The sequence below is a fragment of the Musa acuminata genome, chromosome BXJ2-11, assembly GCF_036884655.1.
Source record: "Musa acuminata AAA Group cultivar baxijiao chromosome BXJ2-11, Cavendish_Baxijiao_AAA, whole genome shotgun sequence".
In the NCBI taxonomy this organism is placed as follows: Eukaryota; Viridiplantae; Streptophyta; class Magnoliopsida; order Zingiberales; family Musaceae; genus Musa; species Musa acuminata.
The window spans coordinates 27,113,707-27,135,960 of NC_088348.1; the positions used below are offsets into that span (position 1 = coordinate 27,113,707).

The window sequence follows — 22,254 nt, forward strand, 5'->3', positions numbered from 1 at the left end:
CAACAATCTCTCCTTAACCTCTGGTCCTCGTAGGTGATAAGTGAAGGACAATTCATAATTACCTTCGTGGATCCTTGGATGTGCTATCGCCAATTATATTAATATGTCTTAAGCTTTTAATTGGATGTGCTTGTCTGATCTAGTCAACCTAAGGGCGCTGAGGCATCTATTTACACATTAATGAATCATGCTAGGGATTGAGAAACACATACCATAAATCATAGCACATCTTTTCCTCTTGCTCCTCAGTGATACGCTGCTAGGAAGTAGCACCTGAAGGCATTGAATAGTTCGAGAATGTGTTTGATGATTAGTCATCAAAAATACCATTGCATATTTAATACTGTACGTTGTCATAGCTGCTGTATCAATCAAAGAAGCAAGATCAGTAACACAACATGGTACACACCCGAAACCAACCGGCTCAAATCTGATGCCGACCAATGGGTATGGGCTCAACGGATGATTAGATGGTCGCATCCTAATCGACCTGACCAACCCGAACCGGCACGGTTCGCGCTCAACTTGGGCGTGTCTCTTGTCGTGTTCCCGTGCCGATAACACATACTGATCGACTCGGACCCGCTCGTTGCTTGAATGGATTGCATGGGATCTAGTTCGGATCACATACTGGCAGCATAATTAACCTGTCTGAGGGTGCCACGTTGCAGTCGGCGTGTGACCATGTTCTGGACGCGCTTCCCGCGTGGAAAAGCTCCGTTCTTTCCAGTTGCCGCCTCATCAGTGCGGTTCTCCTCACCGACACCGGCATTTAAGCACCGGGAAGAAACCTAACCCTAGATCTCTCGTCGACGGCGATCCGAGCATCCAATTAGTGGATCGAAGGTTTTTTTTTTTCCGTTTAATCCATTTGATCCTTGGATTCATTCTTTTTGTTCGTTTTTTCTCGGTTGTGTTCTGCTGTACCATTTGGCATGAGATTGGATTCTGCGATCCGGCTCTTTCATCGGTTTCTGGTAAATTGGATTTTTATTCCGATGGAACTTTCATCGCGAATTAAGGCGATCCAGTGGTTGATTCTGTTATTTCGCAAGTTGAGGTTTCTTTATAGATCTCCAATTTTTTAGGGCTTTCTTCGGTTTTGGAATAACGGCCTTGTAGAGCGATCCGAAGTCCCTTGGATGTGTGTTATCGATTTGATCTGCCAAACGGTTCCAAAATGAAATGATATTTGCAGCTACTGATTATATCGCCTTGCTATTGTGATTTATTTTTTTACCCAGGTGCTGAACAAGCCACAACTTTTGATTCCGGAATTGTGGGAGAAGAGGAAGATAGGGAAAAGATACTTATTTGAAGAGAGCAGGGAAAAAAAAAAAAGCTGCTCCATTAACCAAAATTATGAACTTGAGAAGGTAGAACTCTTTTTTCTTTTTACCCTTTTTTGTCTATCTACAAGGATATGATTAAAAGAATAGCCTTTGTGTCATTCTTTTTTGCATCAGTGATTTTGTTTATTTTCTGAAATGACTGGCAGGGACTAACCTTATATCACTGAGTAATATTTCAATTTTATTAGCCTTTTCCTTTCAATTTTTTTATAGAACTTTTTTTTTAGTTCTTCGCCATAATAGTAGGCTAAGTCTGGGATTCAAGGGGTCACATCTGCGTTCTAATAATTAACCAAAAAATTATAAGTTTTTTATTGAAAGGACTGTAACTGCATTCTATTAAATTTATAGGTATGAATTTTGTTTATACCTGTGCAGAGCAGTCTGACATCTGCGCTATACTTTTTGAAGTGAGATACATGTTTAAACTCATACAAGGTATTGTGTGTCGTGTTGTTTGTAGGCATGGCACGATATCCTGGGTTAAGTATGTCATATCATCTTTAAATGATGGACTAATAGCAAACTGAGATTAAATATGTAGTGTACTGCTTCGGGGAAAGAAACCTTAAAATTCAGTAAGAGAGATGTCGAAGAATAATGTTTGGGTTAAATTGGATAGGATCTGCAGGGCAGCAGAAGAGTTTGGCTGCTATTAGCCAAAAAGGTGCTGGTCTCTGTTTTAGGGGGATTTTAAGTAGCACAAATGATATTAAAACATGACAAGCACAACTATATGAATAATCTAGAAATTAGATTCATATCAGCAAATACTATCAGCATATTGAATTTTAGCTGTAAAGGATTTCATCTCGTGATAGATTTAAATGGACCATCTATTAAGAATGCTTAATTCAGGCCATGTGTACTATTTCTCAGATCTGATTTGTCCAGATTGCTCACTTTGTTAGTGATGATCTAAACGGGACCTAGATATTGCATGCGAAGGCTCATATTGAATATGCCATTTGATATAGGCAGACTAACCTGTGCTTGGCATAGCTTTGTACTGCATCATGCGATCTTTAGCACACTTGTACTTTATTTTTTTTTTTATTATGTGTTCTAGCATCAAAAGATATCCTAAGAAATTTCTTGAGATTTACATCCTTAAGATGGACAGTCTATATATCCTGTCTTTTTTCCTTAAATCTTTTGATTTCAGAATATTGTGCAAGGTTGGATATGCTATCACTGTACATCTTGTATGTGGAATTCTTCTCAAATTCAATATGATATAGCATAATTTGACTCTTTATTTAAGATGTCTTACTTTATAAGCTGCATGTTATTTGATTCTTTTTCTGGAACCTTTGGTGAGTTGTTCTTCGACTTGACTTTTGCACTTTCTTGTCTTGTGTTTGATTCGACTATTTGCAGAGATTATAGAAACAGAGCTTCTCTTTTTGATAGCATTGAGGAGGGTGGCATTCTAGCACCATCTTATTCCTCTCATGAAATTGATGAGTATGGCAACGACAGAGCTGTCGATGGGCTACAAGATAGAGTGAATATTTTAAAAAGAGTAAGTCATATGCAAAATATGATCTCATTGCTTTTACACTATTTGAATAACATTATATTTCCTAAAATCGTAGTTGGACTTGTCTTGATGGAGCTCTTGGTCCTTTTCCTAACCATAAGTATATTTTACAAAAGTTGCATTTATATCAGGATAAGTGTTTTCCTTTACAAGTTCTCTGTCCAAAATAGTAAGCGGTTATGTTGTCTAGAGTTATTTACTTTGCTCTTTTAATGCATGTTAATATAATCAGAGCTTTTAGCTCCACCAAAGGATGTTCTTGATATTACCCAGTTGACAAGCTTGATATATGTGGTGTCTCTTTGGTCAATATGCAAATACTCTACTTCATGATTAGAAGATACTACTACATGGAGAAGTTCATGCCTCATCTAAATTGCAATTTAACACGAAACAAATTGTGATTTTCCTATGGCATAAGCTGGCTTGATAATCCAAATGATGATTTGATCTATTTGTTCTTGGTTAACCATCTTAATTGTGTGATCAATGTTTCACTAAACCCTTATTCTCCTTTTCTGATCTTTTAAAATGGCAAGTACTTTTCTTGCTTTTGTCAACTCTCCACACACCCCTTTCTCTATCCTCTGTTCTTATTGTTGGTGCTTCTTCCTACTTTTTGCACTTCCATCCTCAATCAGCTCTTTGACAAGAGTGAGGATCATATGCTTTTTCAGCTTATATCCCCAGAGAATAAGGGTGTAGGGGGACAGCTGCTATTGGTACTGCAGGAAACAAAAAGCATGGGTACTTTTGTTGTTTAAATTTTAATGATTTGATGATAGACAAGTTTGTGGTATCCCCAGGATATTCCAAAAAACTAACAAGGAAAAGTGTGTGTTGCACGACAAATATCTTAAAACAGTAGTTTTTATTTGTATATATTTCTGAATCTTTTTTGTTGCCATGATCACCTTAGTCATTCTTCCTTTTCATACGTTGTAGTTTATGCCTATAATGTTTCGGGGTGCAACTAGTCTTTAATTTTTCAGATATCTAGGCTTTATCTTTTTTTTTTTTTAAATTTAAGTCCCATCGGTTCATATTTTAGTTCCTCTAAGATGTGATTATTTGACTTCTATTATGATCGTTTTGGTGTGAAGTTGACAGGGGAAATACATGAAGAAGTTGAGATTCATAATCGTGCATTGGACCGAATGGTACGTGAAGAACACATTCAATCCTTATCTTTTTCTCATTCACACTCGTTTTTGCAAAATACATGATCAAGTTCTTCTGCTGATGGCTTGGCTTTAGGGTCATGACATGGATGCTTCAAGGGGAGTCCTTTCTGGAACGGTTGATCGTTTCAAGATGGTAAGTGTGCTTTTTTCTTTTTGTTACTGGGATTCTTCCCGCTTCTTTTGCTGACCACAATTTGAGTTTTGATATTAGGTTTTTTTTGAGAGAAAGTCAAGTCGCAGAATGGCTACCTTTGTGGCATCTTTCCTGGTGCTCTTCCTACTCATCTATTACCTCACCAAGTAGAAATCTTCATGACATCTGCAATGACCACACCTTGACAGTACTCGAGCCGTCTGTTGCTTCTTCTAAAGTGGATTAGTGTGACAGTAGCTCATGCGTACAACATCCTTTGTGAAATGCATGACATCTGAACATTATGGTGCCGAGCTGTTCCTTCTCTTGTACTTCATCTAATCATATGAAAACTAGACGTATATTTATTCTTCTACACCGCAAAGACATTATACCTAAGTGGTTCAGCAACTGTTGAATTCTCGATTGCCACTGCAGTGACTTGTGATTGCAGGTTGAATTATTTATTGCCCCAAATAGTTGAGATATGATGGGTTAACATCTTTAATTGGATTTCTATTTTTAAAAAATAAAATAAAATAAAATTTTAATGTAGAGGATTCGAATATGAGACTTTAGGATGTCTAGATTCTACTGCAACAACACATTGGAGGCTCTTCATTTTAATTGGTGTCAATATTAATGATATAAATTCTTGTTGTATATTTTTAAATTAAATAAAGTCAATATGAAATACAAAATAAAAAAAAAGGTGAGATGGAGACGCTCCACAAAAATTTAAGAATTTTCTTTAGGAATTCGTTCATATTTATTCTTATATTATGACCAATTAGAGAGCGATGAAACGCACCAAATCTTTTCACAACATGATAAACAAAAAAAAAAAAAGAGTTTTTTGCCCACGCAATCTCAACCTTATCCACACAGTGAGATAATCCCAAAGAAACTCTTTTGTTGACACCCTACAAAGGTACAACTCAGATACCTGATTGATTCGATCCGTCATTCATCTCTGCGTCTTATGCGATGGGGTGTCTTTGTGGGTCGCTTTGATTGGTGTTCGAAGCAAATGCTCTATACGTCATCGGCAGGGATGACCGGGTGCAGCCGGTTTTCGGACGGACACCACCTGCTGAACCATTCCTGTATTTTTCTCGCCAGGTTTCTCTCCTCCCTCTCCCTCTCTCTCTCCCTCCCTCCCTCCCTCCCTCCGGTCTCTTCGCCTCTCTTCGGCCCTCCTCCTCCTCCTCCTCCTCCCATAGCCCAAAGATTTGAGGTAAACAATGTTGTCTTTTTTGGTGCCTTGGACAAATTTCTTGTTGTGTTTTTTTGCCTTTCTTAGAGTATGAGATTTCTTCGGATTGTTTGGAGCTTCAGCTTTGGTACAAGGGCGCCAATTTGTTGCTTGGATCCGATTAGTTGCTCTCTGGTCCAAATTTGGTTCTATTGGGATGAATCAGATGATTGAATTCTCCATGGTTTACATCCTTCTGGTGGATTTCAATCATCGAGACAATGTGTTTTCTGTGGAAGTTGTAGTTGGAATTAGGGTTTTCTATCAATTTTCTGTAGTTGAAATTTCTGTTGGAATGGCTCGATATATGATACAGTAATTAATCGTTTTGTGGAGCATCAAGCGTTTCATAAATCATGGTATGTTAATTTCAAGAAAATTGATTGGATTGAATCCATAGTCGTAAAAAATTCCTACATCTTCGACCCTAGGCGGTAGTCCCGATGACAAATTTTGCAGCTCACTTTGTCATATTTTTGTTGGTGAGCAATGATGTGTTGTGATAGTTTCATACTATAAATGGAGAATCAACGGTTCAGCATATCTGTGATTGTAAGATGTTTATGAGTACTTGAAAGCATATTACAGAAAAGCTTTTGGACATGAAAATTAGTCTTAAATAAATCCATTTAAATTGAAAATACTGCATATATTTATACATTATACATCAGCATGTGTATTTCTCTATATTATGAATGTATGTATTCGTGCATGCAAATATATATTATTGTCTATATGTGCATTTGGTGATCTGTTCAAGGATTGCCCAAATTCCCAGGTGATCACTTGTGACAGCACTGATTGATCTTTGATAGAACAGGCAAAGAAACTGGATAGAATATGGAGTAAAAAATTTCTGCACTTCCAATTTGGTTTTCTTCTTCTTGGTTGTTGCTTGTCTAACATGTATTCGTTACCTACAAATTTGGATTGGGAGTATTCAACTATTCTATATATTTGTCCACTTGATTTATTCTTGCAGTAAGATATATTGTTATTATTTATTTATGGCTTTCTGCATAACTACAATAAACTATTTGTTCTTGGTTGTTATTGAAATTTCATTAGTTGTCTTTATTGAAATTTCATTAGTTGTCACACTGAGAAAGGAAACTTATCTATTTACACGTGATTGAAATGCATTTGTTGGAGTTGGTGAAGGGTTAATGCTTGAGTCTTTTGTTTTCATTGTATATAGATATTAAATTCTATCAAGATTGTCCTTAGCTTCTTCTGTTGATTCGAAAGAAGATGCAATTTGGTTGCCCTTTATTCTTTCCACTTTCTTCCGGGTGTTCTCTATTTTAACCAGTTTTTTAACATTTCATTCTTCAAAATTTCTGATTTAGGAGTAATGAGTTTGTCAAACTACAGATTTCTTCATGGTGCATAACCATAGCCATTGATATGGGGCTCAATGACTAAAGTTTTCTACTTTAGCAATCTAGGACCTGATTGATCTGGACCTTGCTAGAAGTGCACTATCTTGTTTTCTGCTTGTTGTTGTTCATGTGCTTAAGTTCATCCGTATATGATTTATTGTTTTCATTTGAATAACTTAATCTCATCAAACTTATAGTGAATTTTAGGTTTTGACATGGCGGACAATGAAAAAGGTCAAGAGGAAACTTCATCTCGTGGAGCTGACTGGGAAGTTGTGTCCCTCACGGCATCTGCCTATGCTGCTGCACCTGGACCTAGCGAGTTTGACCCTACCGATGAAAGTAAAGAGAAGGAGAGCATAACTAATCATGATACTTCTGCTGCACTATTCATGTCTGGTCACTTTATATTTCCACCCAGTGAACATGAGAATCTTCCAATAGAACCCGCCATAAGTGAAATCCATAGTGAACCGGACGGACATGATGTAAGCTCTGAAGTTTTTTATGATGATAATTTACTTGATAATTTGGGTAAACAGAAGTTGCAGACTGAATCTGATGATGACTTGCATGGAATTGAGTTTTTCGACAAAGAAAATATTGGATTTCAAGAGGGCATAGGATTCCAAGGGCTAAATTCTGTTGGAAAGGGGCAGGGTAAGTTTGCTGATTCTCAGTCTGTTGCTTTTCAATCTGGAGCACATGAAAGTGGCACCAAGTTTGAGACTGAAGGAACTTCGAATACGAATACTGGTACTTCTCAAGAGCATGCAAGACCAAATGAAGACAAGTCTGATGGATCTGATCTTCCAAGTCAGTCTTGGTGGAAAAGGCATGCTGCATCCATGTACGACCGTGCGAAGGAGGCCAATACATTTTGGTCTGTCGTAGTTGCTGCTGCTTTTGTAGGACTTGTAATTCTGGGGCAGCAATGGCAGCGAGACAAATTGCAGCTTCATAAAACTAAATGGAGGTTTAGCATCAACGATGAGGTATGCTTGTTGCCATTGTGCAAAAAAAAAAAAGCAAACATCATGACCTTGCAGTTCTATCACAGAGTTCTCTCAGTTCTCTCTTTTTGAGATTTGTTATTTGACAAAAAGATTTTTAACTTTGATGATGGATTACCCTTTGGTGATGAAGTTACTTTGATTCCTTTACTGCTTATGCATACTAATAAAAGTTACTTAAAAAATCCTCGTCATCATCAATAAGGTCCTTTCTATGCGAACCATTTTTTATTGTTAAATCAAATTGAATATCACATCTAATTTTGATCATTGTTTTTTGCAGTTATGTCTCAGTTTATTTCATTTTTTCTAATTAAAATAGATGAACACTACATCCTGTTATGATGACTGCTTATATTTGCATATCTTGATTTGCACGTGATTGTTCTTCATCTTTCAAGATTTGATCATTAGTCACAGGACACGTTCTCGTTGAGTGGAATTCTATTTGGTTGCACGTACCACATAAAATTTGACAAATATACAAGATCTTTCATGGATTATGGATAGCTTTTGTTGCATTTGTTCTCACCACGTTGATGGTATCCTTGGATGACAGTAAGTAGTTCACAGTTTTTCCTGGTGTTGGTCTGTTTGGTTTCGTACTTGCTTTCAGCAAAGTTGCAGATTTTACATCTATTTTTCCATTAAAATGAAAAGTCCATGTTATTATCAATTAGCTCGGTAGAACTAAAGAATCCATATTGTTTAATGTATTATGTCCTGAATTTTGACAGTGGGGAAAAAAGCACATGGTGGTGCTTATCTTTTTTTCTTTTTTTATTCTGAGTATAGAAAAAGGATTCTTAAATTAGGGATATAGATTCATGGTTAAAAGATTTTCATGTTAAACTGAGAAGATTTTCTCGATACAATTAGCAGCATGTAAGTGATTTTAGAACAGCATAAATAATATATCAATGATGAACTCCAGAAGCTCTGAAAGTATCAGTCAGTTGATTCTGTAGGATTTTCTTTTTAATATTAAGTTGACAGTTGGTTACCCATCATGATTGGTTGTTCCTGCCCTCGAGGAGTTTAAGGGCTCCTAGGTTATTATCATGAAGGCCTGCCTTGAAAAGTTACATGTGATCTGGGAAATTGATTGATATTGTGAGGCTTGAACATTCAAATTTTTTTTGTCTAATCCTTTTACAGAATCACTTTTATAATAAGATGCTTTTATTGTCCAAAAAAAAGTAATCTGGATATATTGTAAGTATTGTGGTTTGCATATACCTATAATTTATGCTGTGCATCCTTGTTTTGTTTGTTATAGCTTTCACTTATGCTAATGCACAGATCTAGTGCTGAGTGGCCACACATTCATCTTTTCTTAGATAATATTGACGATTTGAGAATGCTGCCTTCTCTCTTATTATCACTTTACGTATTCATCCTTTCTCAGTGAGCAAATTTCACGGGATCACTGGTATTGTACTGCATGTGTTCTGCATCCACTTCCAGCATGAGATGTGGTGTTTGTGGTACTAGTAATGGAGGCGATCTCATTTTGGTGGGAATGTTTCCTCTTTATCTTAGAACATTAAATCTTGATGCATAATTGATGCCTCATTTGATTCAAGTAAGCTGCATATGTTATTTTCGACATCCGATGCAGTTTATGGTGATGCTTCAGTAATAAGGCAGCTGTGGTTCTGGTGTTAGCATGATGGACCTGACAATATCCATTCTTAATATTTTTTATAACCATCACATGGATTTTTTTTTTTTTTTCAATTATTGCCTGTCCAAATAAAAAATGAACTTTTGAGTAGGCCACTCTGATCATATTTCAGGTGTACTACTTTGGTCGTATTATTTGCAAAGTAGTACCTATATACAAGGCCATTTTTATTTGAAAATTAGTATCTGACTGAGCTTGATGTCTACTAGCAAACAAGGCTGAGATATGGAGGTCACGACACCCTGGTGTTGGTGCTGTGGCAGGCAAATTGTATTCATATTATTGGAGATCTATGAGGAGAAGTTTGATGTAATATAGGTATCACTGGTTCTGGTATATTTAGTATTGGCAAGCGGGATGACGAATTAATATTCGTGCATAAGCTACTAATTTTCCGTTGTGGTTTATCTTACTGCTCCCAATTAATATTGGTTGTGGTCAGCTGTTCTCCTCATGGTACACTGCACTTCAACTTGGCTTTTGTTTCACGGGCTAACAACTCTTAGCTACTTTTGACAGAGGATGATCAGGATGCTGGGACCTGTCGGCCGGTTCAAACATGTTCTGGTTGGTAGCCACCACCCTAGCAAGCTGGCGCATGGAGTTGGTGCCGCCTCCAGCATTTGAATTGATGACGACGCCTGGTTGTGTTTCCAGCCAGCATCTTGCACCCACTTTCCAGGAAGTTCCAAGTTGACGGTATTACCTTATTCTGGTTATTTTTCTTTTTGATTGAATGGATTTGTTTAATATGCTGTGTATTTACGGTGTATGTGGTTCTAAATTCTATACTTTATTCGGTTCATATTCGTGAGCCCAATTTCACTCTAAATTTGTACTCTCTTGTTGTTAAAATTTTCTGTTATATTTTTTTATTAGATTAAAGATTTAAGCTAATTACATGTTATCTTTTATAATTAGTTATCATCAGCGTTTCGATTCTTGTATTTTCAAAAGTCATATTGGGATATTTAATTTTATTTTTTCTTACGTCGTCGATTCCGTTGACGAAAATATCGTAGGGTTTATCATTGAATATGTGTTAATTATGTCTCATTTTGATTTACCACTGTATGATATTTTTATCAACAGAGTTAATGACATTAGGAGAAACAATGTTAAATGTTTTATTTTCTGCTATTATCTTACTGTAAACCCCTTCAATAGCTTACTGTATTCAATATATTTACGTATGTTTTCAAACTAAGTTTCCAAAATCGATTTTACGTCGGAAACGATTTTTATCGTACGAGAGATTTGACGAAGTTGACGTTTTTATCTGCTGCACTAATTCACCCCCTCCTCTCCTCCTCTTAGTTTAGTGCTCTTGATTCTAACATATTGAAGGTAAAATATTGATGTTATCAATAGTTCAACATATGAATCTTAATATAATTTTTGAAAAATATAAAGATTGAGATATTAAGGATAATTAATTAGTAATTAATTTTAAAGATTTTGATATTTGAAAGGTCAACTTGTATTTGTTTTGGACTTTTGAAGTTTTGAGTGAACTCATCCAATTGGAGAACAATTAATTTAGTCAGAAGTGCACATGCAACAATCATATCACTACATGTCCAGATTAAAATAGTAGAATATTGATTATTGATTGATCTTTTCAAAGCTGGAGGAACCTTCCCACCATCGAGTGTCTACTGAAGTCGGACCCACAACTCTGACGGCACATAATTAAAAGAAAAGTGTTCTTTAGGATATTTCACATCCATTTCAATTGCTTAACTGTAATTAATTATAGTTCTAGGGAAATAGATAATACGTAGAATGCTCCCTACGTTTTAGCATCATAATGAGTTGTTAGAGGATATTTGTTGTAAATTAGAGTTTTAAGTAACAACTAAATTAAGTTAGGGGCATTGAAAGCTACTTATAATGACATTTATGATAGTTTTATATTCTAGATCCATATATATCAAATTTGAATTTAAAAAAATACATTTTAAATGGTATGTTGACGCTATCATTATCTCTTTGCTTAGATGGCCAACATAAACCCCGGTGGTATAAGAATAGTAACAAATAAATCTTTTAGCATAGGCGGCATCGTAATCTTGAGCATCTTGATGTCTCGAATAGTATCGTATAAGTATATAAAGGTCTTGCAGTAGGATAAAAGGCGACGATTGATAACGTCGATTCTTTATAAGATAAGGAGTGTTTCATGAAAAAAAAAAAAAAAGTGCTTTAAAAAAATAAAAAATATTTTTAATAAAAATTAACCGTACATATATAAATATAAAAACTTGCCATAGAAAAAAATAAAAAGGGAGGGATGGGGAACGACAAGGGTGGCACTGATCTGGTCCAGCAAAATACCAAAGTTTTAGATTTAGTAGGAAATGACGGGGCCGGTCTCCCGCCATCCCATGGAGTCACGTGACGTTGTCTTATGCTTTTTAGTACTTCCGGTTTCGAGATCATGTGTGGGTGGACGGGCCACGTAGCCCAACTACCTCGCGCCTTCTGCTGTCTCCCTCACCAACCCAGGAAAACAACAACCCACACACACTCCCCGGCCGGCGAGCGAGCGAGCGGGCGGGGATGTAGGAATGGATAAGGCGACCGGCTCCCGGGTCTCCCTCGGCGGTTGGTGAGACCCCAACAGCTGCCCTCCCGTTTCCTTTCCTTGCATCATAAACAATGCAGTGTGAGACAAATATCAAAACACCATCCAGTTCTTTCTTCTCATCTTTAGATCTGAATTGTAATTTTAATTGGTTAAAAGAATATTTTTGGATGATATCCAACAGTACAATCCTTATAAATTGATAGGACGTATTTTGGCGCTACGTGAATCACCGACAAACGTTGTAGATCGACGCGACACCGTATGCCTCCAGAAGCAAAGGGTGCACGTCACGTCAAGCTCCAATGGTACGACTGTGCGGCTTGATCACCCCAAGAGTTGAGGGCAGTGCTGTCTGCTATTAAAGCAGTGTTGTCTGTTGCTGCTCAAGCACCCCCGAAGACGTCATCTCGTCAGAGAGGTTGTTCCGCTCCCAGAGTCAACGTCCATGTCGGACCAGGGCCCGACCAATTCCCACACGCAGGTATAAAATACCCTCGACCTGATCCAGGAACGAGGTGGGGGGTAAAAAATTAATTGATCACTCGACTGACTTGCTCGTCGGAGGGGCCTCGTTGGGTGATCCCGACGAGGGCCATTTTTGTAGAAAAATGCAGCTATCTCACGAAGACGAGCTGTTAACCACCCCGGAAAAGGAGAGATGCAGCCCGACATACACGACGCTTGGATCGACACACCAAGGAACACCGATCAACACCCCGTCGCGAGGGTCCGGTCGATCTTGGCATCCAACTCAACCGATAAAAAACTCTCGACATTGACCCGTGGATCAGGCCGTGCTGACTCACAAGCCACGACACATTTGTTCACTGACACAAATAAAAATATTATCTCAACAGATTTAAATCCCAGCTTTCTTTATATCATATGCTACTAACCTACTATAGTATCCGAGGAGGTGATTTTATGTACATCTATTCAATTGATAATATTAAATAATATATATAATATTTTCACGTACCACTTTATACCACAATCGACTAATACAATCTCAATAAATATTTTTATATATTTATAATTTTTTTTGAGAAAAATAATATTAAATTGATTTTATTATGGTGTGATATCGATCCATAAACCTGAGATCTGAATCCTTCATCTATCCTGCGACTGGGGTGACACACAAGAACAGTGCCGGATGGATCCCTTGGAAGCCAACATCGTCGTGGAAACGACTGAGTGGCCCAACCGAGACGGTGACAGATGGTTTTATCTTGCGAGCTACAAAAGCAACTTCTGAGGTTGTCATGTCTCAAACGACTCGTCGTTTGAAGCCAAAGCGTTGCCCGCCGATCTGGGTGGATGCGCTCGGCAACAATGATGCATGTTTAGACCACCGGACCCACCTTAGCGGAGAAATGTGAGCTCATCGAGCTTTCAAGTACTCTTTTGTGGGATATAGTAAAACTACACTCATGATGGGACATCATAGCTGACAGATCCACCCGCACCACAACATGTTTATTACGATGATCTCCATTTCCTTACCTACTATTTAATCTTAACCCTTTCCAGACTTTGATTTAAGTGTATCACAGACATTCCCAAAATTTTGAGCCACTTTGTACAATAATAATAATAAATATAATATTTTAATTTTTTTTAAATTAATTATAAATTATCTATATAATTAATTATTTTTTTAAAAAATTATATTTATAAAAATAAAATATTTAATACTATTTTTTATATCATCGTTCGATAAAAATACCTTAATGTTAAATCAAAGTGAGATAAAATCAACACGTGCTCAATCATAAATCTTATGATATTTTCATCGCTTAAGTTACAAGGAGAAACAAGATTATATAATTTATTTTTATAAGTAAAAATTAAGATACTAAATATAGTTAACTATAAAAATAATATATAATTAGTATTAATTTTTTAAAATTTATAATTTCTAATTATAATATTTTTTTTGGTATCTTTGTCTTATTTCGTAAGTCGGCCAGAGGATAACGGCGTGACTGCATTGAATGGAAGAGGACACGCCGAATGGAACGGCGTTGGCGTAGACGGACGTCGCGAGAGAAAGGGAGGGGGAGGTGGCGGTTTCGGACGTAACGAGAAGAGAGAAAGAAGAAGAGTAATAATAATAATATTCTTATTAATATTAATAAAAGCACTGTGAGCGCACTAAAGCAGCCATTTGGCTGTCGGCCGCGGCCTGCCGAAGCATCCCCCCGGCCTCTCCCCCTTCTCTCTGCTCTCCCTCTTTCCATTCTCTCCTCTCGTCTTCACCCCCAACTGCTCCATTCTTTTTTCTTCTTTTTCTCGCTTCCTTACTTCCGGTGGCTCTCATCATCACCGTGAGAGAGAGAGAGAGAGAGAGAGAGAGAGAGAGAGAGAGAGAGAGAGAGAGATCGGAATCTCGGGGTGAATCTTTGATGGGTTCGTCGTCGGGGCCGGGGCATGGGTACGATTACGCCTTCAAGATACTCTTGATCGGGGACTCCGGGGTGGGCAAGAGCAGCCTCCTCGTCTCTTTCATCTCCAACCACCTCGCGGACGATCTCTCCCCCACCATCGGTGCGCTTCCCTCTGTTCTCCTCCTCCTGCTCCCTTTGCCCTGTTCTAGATGCTTCTTGGATTGTGTTCGGGAAGGATGAGTTGTCTTGCAGATTTTGAAATATTTAATGATTTTTTATTTTTATTTTCTGAAATATTTCTTTGTTATTCTTAATGGTTGTTCTGTTCATTAACACGATCGCCATGACTGAAGCTGATTCGGCTCTACCAGAACTTTGAGGGTAAAGAATCGTGCTTGTGACTGACCCAGTAAACTACAGTTAACGGTGTAGGTGACTTTGGACTTGCACGCTCGATCTGGAACCATGAAAAAATGAGTGTCATTCAAGAAAAAATAAAGAAAGAAAAGAGATGCTATGATATCAGTTCTTGATCATAGTGATTATTTTTTGCATGACCGGAAAATGAAGCAAGTCTATATGTTGATGGTCAAGCATGGATTCGGGTAGCTGAGCCGAGGATTGTCTTATTTTTATTTTATTTTATTTGTATAGGCATCTGTGTTTTGTCCATTTTTAGTAATGACTTTGTGATGGACATTACTTATTTCTTTCACAATCTGCAAAAACAATTATGTAAGATCTTTAATCGTGTGAAAGGGTTTTGATACACCTTGATGTAATTGCTGTCTCATACTAATTCGGTGAATTTATCCATCTTTAACTGTTATGTTGAAAAGTGTGGAAGCTTAAGTGGTAGAAGAGGGGATTTATTTGTCATGTGGTTTTGAACTAGCCAGAGAACAATAAGTACCAACTACTAAACCAATTTTTAGTTCACAACTAGTTGTGATTTATTTTGCTTGTTCCTTTGGTAATGATGTTAACTAGAAAAAGAAAAGTTCACTCGAAGAAATTTTAGCAATGGGCCTTCATGGTCTTATGAACATTGTGTGTTTTGTGCATCAGTACAAAAGTGTTGCTATTTATACAGTCACCCTTTGTCCTGCCATTGCTTGCAAAGTAACATTCGTGTCTATGAATTCATGACAATTATGTCAATTCATTTCAAAATGAAAAGGTTTGGTGGGAATTTCTTGCTGACATCAACATCCTCAGAAACCTGCTCATGCATTGCAGCTGTTTGCTAATGCTATAACTGCTTCTTGAGGCTGTCTTTCCTATTGCTACTTCTTTGATAATAAACTAGAAAGAAAACAAGCATTTGACGGTTATATTTCTCTGGATCTCTAATGAATTTGTTCTAAATTTGCATTAACACAGGTTGATATTTTAATTGTTTGATGACATCTGAATGTCCTGACAAGGTCCTTCTTACCCTTTCAGGCCTTCAGTTTCTTTAGATATTTTTATGTAGTCTTTCATGGATTTTCACTCCAGTCTTGATTCATGTAGCTAAGAACTGGACTACGAATTATTTAGTAATGTCCTGACAAGGTAGCAAAATGTTTTCTTGTGAGATTTTGATCAGATTAACATGGTACGAGTGAAAGATGTAAGTTTGCAAAACTTTGTAATGGTTGGACCATCATCAAAATGTAAATGCTGGTTTCATCTTAATTATCTGTATGACTCATTTGAATCTATTCTTCTACATGCATGTATCTATTTGGAAGTTTCCTAACTCTCATTCTTGCTTGCAAATTGCTGATTTGGTGTTCCGAGTGATGTTTGATCTGGAATGTACATCAAAATTGGGGATAACCTGATCTTTGTTTGATTAATCAAGTACCATTTGCTTCTGTTGATATTTTTGGGCATCTGCAGAGCTTGAGGGGCTATTTTCAACTACACAATGTTTTTCAGTTTTGAAAATACATTAAAATTTGAATTTTTAGTGGTTTATTAATTTTGGATATATGTTGCAAAGGTTAATTAGAGCAACCATTTTATATCAGTGATTCTGGAGGTGTCTGTGTTAATGCCTTTGTGGTTCAAAAATTTTCACCTTGTTTGTCTTGTTTTTATATGTTTTCTTTTTTATTTGTTAATAGGTGTCGATTTTAAAATCAAGCATCTTGCTGTTGGTGATGAGAAGTTGAAGCTGACGATATGGGACACTGGTAAATGAGAACATCTTTGAAGTTGAAAATTTTGTTATTATTCTCTTCCACTATTACCTACTTCGTAGCTAGCAAACCATCACTTTAGCATGCTTTTAACAATTGCTTGATGAACATTTGCTATGTAGCTATTGATCCTCTGTTAAAGAAAAAGTGAAAATGTTAACAGGTAATGCATCTTAGCACATGAAACACATACAAATAACAGACTGGATTTGTGGAAGACAGGTTTCTTCGTTTTGCACTGTGCCACTACTATCATGAAACTATTATATGAAATTCTTGCAAAAAGTGGATTTTGTACATTTGTCAATTCTTTTTTTGCACTTTTTTCTAGTATAGATTATTTAATGAACATTACTGGCATTATAAAACATTTAAGTTCAAAAATGTGGTTTACTGTCAGATCATTGACCAAGGCAACCCTAGGCAAGAGAAAAACTTGCAAGAAAACCTAGAAAGATTAGCAGAAGATAACGATATCATTTGTGCATATGCAACATTCTTGGCTTACATTTTGTACCATAAAACGCTGGTCTGACTTATACCTTATAGAAATGGAATGGATTTTATCGGTTTGGAAGGGAGCCATCGAATGAACCTATGCATACCTAGCTAGAAATATTGAAACATGGTCCAGACCATCCCTTTAAACGTGTTTAGCATCAGGTAAGATCAGCATGACCTTTTAAGTACCTTGACAGCATTTATGATCCCTATGATTCAATTGATGATCACAACTGGAACACAATGTAGAGAGATGAGGACAGAGGATCAAAAGAAGATGAAGAAGCAGAGAAAGAGTTGTCTTTAGTCAGTTCTCATGTTTAGCTTCATCTCTGGCCCAATTTTTGGCTTTAACAATATCATTTGTGCATATGCAACATTCTTGGCTTACATTTTGTACCATAAAATGCTGGTCTGACTTATACCTTATAGAAATGGAATGGATTTTATCGGTTTGGAAGGGAGCCACCGAATGACCCTATGCATACCTAGCTAGAAATATTGAAACATGGTCCAGACCATCCCTTTAAACGTGTTTAGCATCAGGTAAGATCAGCATGACCTTTCAGTTCTCATGTTTTGCTTCATCTCTGGCCCAATTTTTGGCTTTAACCAAAAAAGAAGATGAAAATGAATACTTTTATCTATTGACATTCCCTATATCTTCTTTCCTCAGAGAAGAAGAATTCTTCTACAGAGTCCATATATGGTCCCAGAGCACAATAGATACTCTTTGAGGGGTCCATAGTTTAGGTCCAATTATCAGTCTAGGTAGACAGTCCTTTAGCTAACGCCTAACATAAGGGCCTTCAAGATCTTTCATGACTTACTCACTTTTGTATTGTAGCTCCACTGTCTAGCAATAGCATACATCTCTCTCTGAAATGCACGTCTTCAAATATTCAAGTCCCATGGCATCTACTTATTTGCCAGGCAGACTGAGGTAATTGTCGATTATATATTGCATGTCGAAATTTGTTCTATCAGTCCCTTGTCATTTCTGTATCCATCATTTTTGGATCCTAAGACATTAATTTGGTTACATCACTTCACAATTAGAGCCTTATCATAGAATTATCCACTACAAGCTCATATGCATAATTAGTTGCATTGATTATTCCGTTAAGTTTGGACTTATTTATTTACATAACTGCCATTGTAAATGGAATATCTTAGATATTTTCTGCAGGTTCTTGATTAATATCCTTATGTTGCTTGTGAAATTTTTTTTATAGGAAACAATATAGGAAAGATGGCATGTTTCTTCTGCATATAGTGATGTGGTTTTTCTAAGGGGATGACTATGAATCTGCATATTGTTGAGTTTATTGCCCATATTGTTGATACATTTAATATTTTGTTCAATTATCCTATTCTCCTAAAACCATTTGTACATGTATTGCAGCTGGACAGGAGAGGTTTAGGACATTGACTAGTTCTTATTATAGAGGTTCTCAAGGAATAATTCTCGGTCAGTGACTTGTTTCAGACATTTTATTTCATTGTACATTGGAATAGTTGTTTATTCTTTTTACCTGCTATATTACCAATGTATATAGACTTTTTTCTTTATCTTTTAGAATTTATATAATTTTTCTTGAATGGCTTGTATGCAAATGTTACTACCATTCATTAATGCTTCATGGCTTGCATGCAAACATATGATATATTTCTAATTTGTTAAGTATTCTATTTTGTTTCCACTCAAAAGTTTTTTTTTGCAAAATTGGGTTCCTGTGACACACAACTAGAGTTACTATCATGGAGATATTTAACTGTCTTGTGTTCATTATTTTTCATTTTTTCTATAGCATAATTTTTTAACGCAACATTTGTATTTTAACCTCCTAACACTGATCTGCAGTATGCTAATTGGTTGAGCAATTATTTACTACTATTTTACTTGTGATCTGTTTTAACATTAATTTATGTAATTGTATTTTCACCACCTAACACATTGACATTACTATTTAAGATGACATAGATTCAGATCTACAGTCTGCTAACTGATTTAGCAAGTTGCCCTTATCCAATAGTCTAGTACTACATTTCTTATTTTCTGTTTTAACATTAATTTGTATTATTTAATACATACCTGCTTATTGTTTGTATGAAAAAACTTGTAGCATTGTGGATCAACTTTTCTTTAGACACTTAAAATGTTAAGAAGATTAATAGATATATAAGAGAGGTATAATGTGCTGTTCAATCACAATTTGCTTCTGCTGTGGATTTTGGGTGCCTTTTACTCTCAGCATGCACACATGTTTTGCTTTTCGTCCTAGTGTATTTACTTTGTGATGAACCTCCATCTTCAGCACTCATGCACCCTGCTTGTGACCCATTAAAGTTCCTTCTATTGATTCCATAAATTTAGTGTGCAATATGCTTTGGATGTTAGCAATTATCTATCACATTTAAATTTTATGGCTGATTTTTTTTGCTGCTTTCAACTGCCTGTATTTAGGTTTCTTAATGTAGGTTCGGTGATTTTCCTTTATACATGCTACAAATGCAGAAGAGTTAACTTATTTATTTGTTCTGTTAGTTTATGATGTGACAAAGCGAGAGACTTTTACCAATCTGGCTGATGTATGGGTCAAGGAAGTAGAATTATACTCAACAAACCGCAACTGTGTCAAAGTGCTTGTTGGAAATAAAGTTGACAAGGTTACTTCTGCTCTTCAAGTGCTTGCCATTGTTGCTTCTGTCCTGTTTGCAGCTTATTTTTTTCTTTGTACGACTGTTGAATGTGTTAATGAACTTTTTAGATTAAGTAGCATCTTATAGTGGCTTTCAACTTTCCAGTGAATATTCACCATATTGTACAAGTCAAAAGCATTGTTTCTGAACTTTATATTTGGACTTTATTTGATGATTTTAATTAATTAGCAATTCGTTGTTTGAGTACGAGAATCAGAAAGTTACCATGATAATGCATCTTGCTTTTAACCACTTAAGAGGTTTGCAGACTAGTAGATGATACATTGAAGCTATCTGCTTTACTAAAAGATTCTGTTCAGCTAAACATCTCTATGTTAAGCTACTATCAAATAGAATCAACCTATCAGTAAAACAGTACATGCCTAAAACATTAGAAAAAAAACTAGGTTTATCTTGCATGGTTTTTTTCTTTGCATGACTAACCATTTCTATTAGAACCTTTTAGGAGGCTGATAGGATGGTGACCAGAGAAGAGGGGATTTCCTTTGCCAATGAGTATGGGTGTTTGTTTATTGAGTGCAGTGCAAAAACAAGAGCCAATGTGGAGAAATGTTTTGAAGAACTGGCATTGAAGGTACTCTTCTATCCAATGAATACAACCATTTGTTTTCATCCAGCAAAAAATTGAGATATTTAAGAACTGAATAGACTGTAAGTATGATCCGATGAAGAATCTTGTAGCTGACGAGAATATGAAAACCATATGGTACATGTAAGTTTGTTCACTTTTTTAAGTTGGCCTACCCGTAAACATCAGTTTGACCTGAAATCCTAGTCGGGTTCAAATTTTGCTTTGGCAGACCCAATCCTGTGGTGATCATGTCTAATCACAGTCCAAGGTCAGGTTTTAATCAGCTTGGGTTTCCCAAATTTCAGCCTATATACTGGGAAATGTACCATACCACATTCTGCCCTTGTGCCACACACCATACTGAACCCTGACCTAGATAACTATTGTATGAACTAGGAAGTAATAGTAGAATTGATCCTCTACTATGCTTTTAATTGTTTTATTACAATGACCTCCTATCGCTGTATATTACAATCAAGCAAGCTTCTTCTTCTTTTGGTGTAAGTCTCTTACTTTGATAAGAAGTATTGCTAAATCTATTTTAATTCATAAAAGCACATGAATGTTTGTTTTGAAAAAGCCTGCTGGTGGCCACAAAGTTGAATATAAGAAGATACATCTGGATAATTGAAGAGCAGTCTGTATAACAACTATTCTGTCTGTTGCAGTAATCACCATCCTTTTTTCTTACCATCAGTCTAATCTTGAGCTAAACTGTCATCAGACTTTCAATGTAGCATCTTTGAATGTCTGGCTGGTACCTCTGCTTGCCATACATAACAAAGTTCACTCGACTGAGCTGTCAAAGTTCCTACTTAACAATATTTGATTCTCATGATCTTTTTGCTTGCTTGCTTACCACTGATGGAATGTAGATCTTCTCGACACCTATGGTATATGAAATGTAGTCACCACTATCCTACATTCAACACCATCCATAATTTTTCGCAACATAGTATCCATGTAAAGCTAAGTTGTCCTTTTTGATATCTCTGTAAAATTACCTTAGTCTGTCTCCAGTCACCAACAATTAGATTCTTCTTATTCCATTTGAAGCTCTGAATTGGCAAATATTATGCATTGAGGATTACAAATTTGAAGCTATTCTACTCTTTTTAGATTATGGAAGTTCCTATACTGGTGGAGGAAGGATCAGTTCCAGTTAAAAGGAATATTCTGAAACAAAAACAGGAACAACATGCACACCAAGGAGGCTGTTGCTCATGATTTTTACTACCTGGAGTATACTCCTCTGAGCAATGAAGCAGGTGAAGACCAATTGTATCACTTTGTCCTCCTTAAGGTGCTTTTTTAAGTTTGTAAATGAGTTGTATCAGTTCATCTTTTGCACTGTTGATGTGTATCAGCCCGAGTGATCTTGAGTGGGTTATGAGGTAGGAAGTTAGGCTGTGTACAGAAAAGAATGAATATTTTTTTTGGGTGTGCTATTTGATGATATGATTTTATCAGTTTGCTTATTAGTTCACAGATCCATAATATGTTTGTTTTTAAAGCTTATGACATATTGTTTGTAGAGGAATTGTTTCGTGATCCTATTTTTACGTTTGGGAATACGTTTAAAATGTAAATTGAGGACTTAATGTATATTTTAAATATGAATTATTATTTGATAACTTTTAAATTAAATTTGATATAGAGACAAAAGATTCAAACGTTGATGTTATTCTTGTACAAATGTTGATGCTATAATAGGTAGCATTATCATTTCAACAGTATTTG

At 36.3% G+C, this 22,254-nt stretch overlaps 3 protein-coding genes across 5 annotated transcripts; all 3 read left to right on the forward strand.

Annotated features, from left to right (window-relative positions):
• Positions 1-689: 689 nt before the first annotated feature.
• LOC135626547 (bet1-like SNARE 1-1) lies at positions 690-4,588 on the forward strand. Its single transcript, XM_065131942.1, has 6 exons — positions 690-846; positions 1,245-1,376; positions 2,733-2,877; positions 3,999-4,055; positions 4,153-4,212; positions 4,291-4,588. The coding sequence occupies exons 2-6, from the start codon at positions 1,363-1,365 to the stop codon at positions 4,381-4,383; spliced, it is 369 nt and encodes a 122-aa protein (XP_064988014.1). The 5' UTR covers positions 690-846; positions 1,245-1,362; the 3' UTR covers positions 4,384-4,588.
• Positions 4,589-5,320: 732 nt separating this feature from the next.
• On the forward strand, positions 5,321-10,381 carry LOC135626546 (ATG8-interacting protein 1-like). Of its 3 annotated transcripts, none has more exons than XM_065131939.1 (3): positions 5,321-5,449; positions 7,057-7,844; positions 10,069-10,381. In XM_065131939.1, the coding sequence occupies exons 2-3, from the start codon at positions 7,065-7,067 to the stop codon at positions 10,174-10,176; spliced, it is 888 nt and encodes a 295-aa protein (XP_064988011.1). In that variant the 5' UTR covers positions 5,321-5,449; positions 7,057-7,064; the 3' UTR covers positions 10,177-10,381. The 3 variants fall into 3 exon arrangements, with proteins under 3 accessions (XP_064988011.1, XP_064988013.1, XP_064988012.1); XM_065131941.1 differs by lacking the exon at positions 10,069-10,381 and adding an exon at positions 9,271-9,471; XM_065131940.1 differs by having other exon boundaries at positions 5,323-5,449; positions 7,047-7,844.
• Positions 10,382-14,302: 3,921 nt separating this feature from the next.
• LOC103971687 (ras-related protein RABC2a) lies at positions 14,303-21,995 on the forward strand. Its single transcript, XM_065133097.1, has 6 exons — positions 14,303-14,689; positions 16,644-16,712; positions 18,625-18,690; positions 19,768-19,889; positions 20,389-20,517; positions 21,634-21,995. The coding sequence occupies exons 1-6, from the start codon at positions 14,548-14,550 to the stop codon at positions 21,739-21,741; spliced, it is 636 nt and encodes a 211-aa protein (XP_064989169.1). The 5' UTR covers positions 14,303-14,547; the 3' UTR covers positions 21,742-21,995.
• The last annotated feature ends 259 nt before the right edge of the window (positions 21,996-22,254 follow it).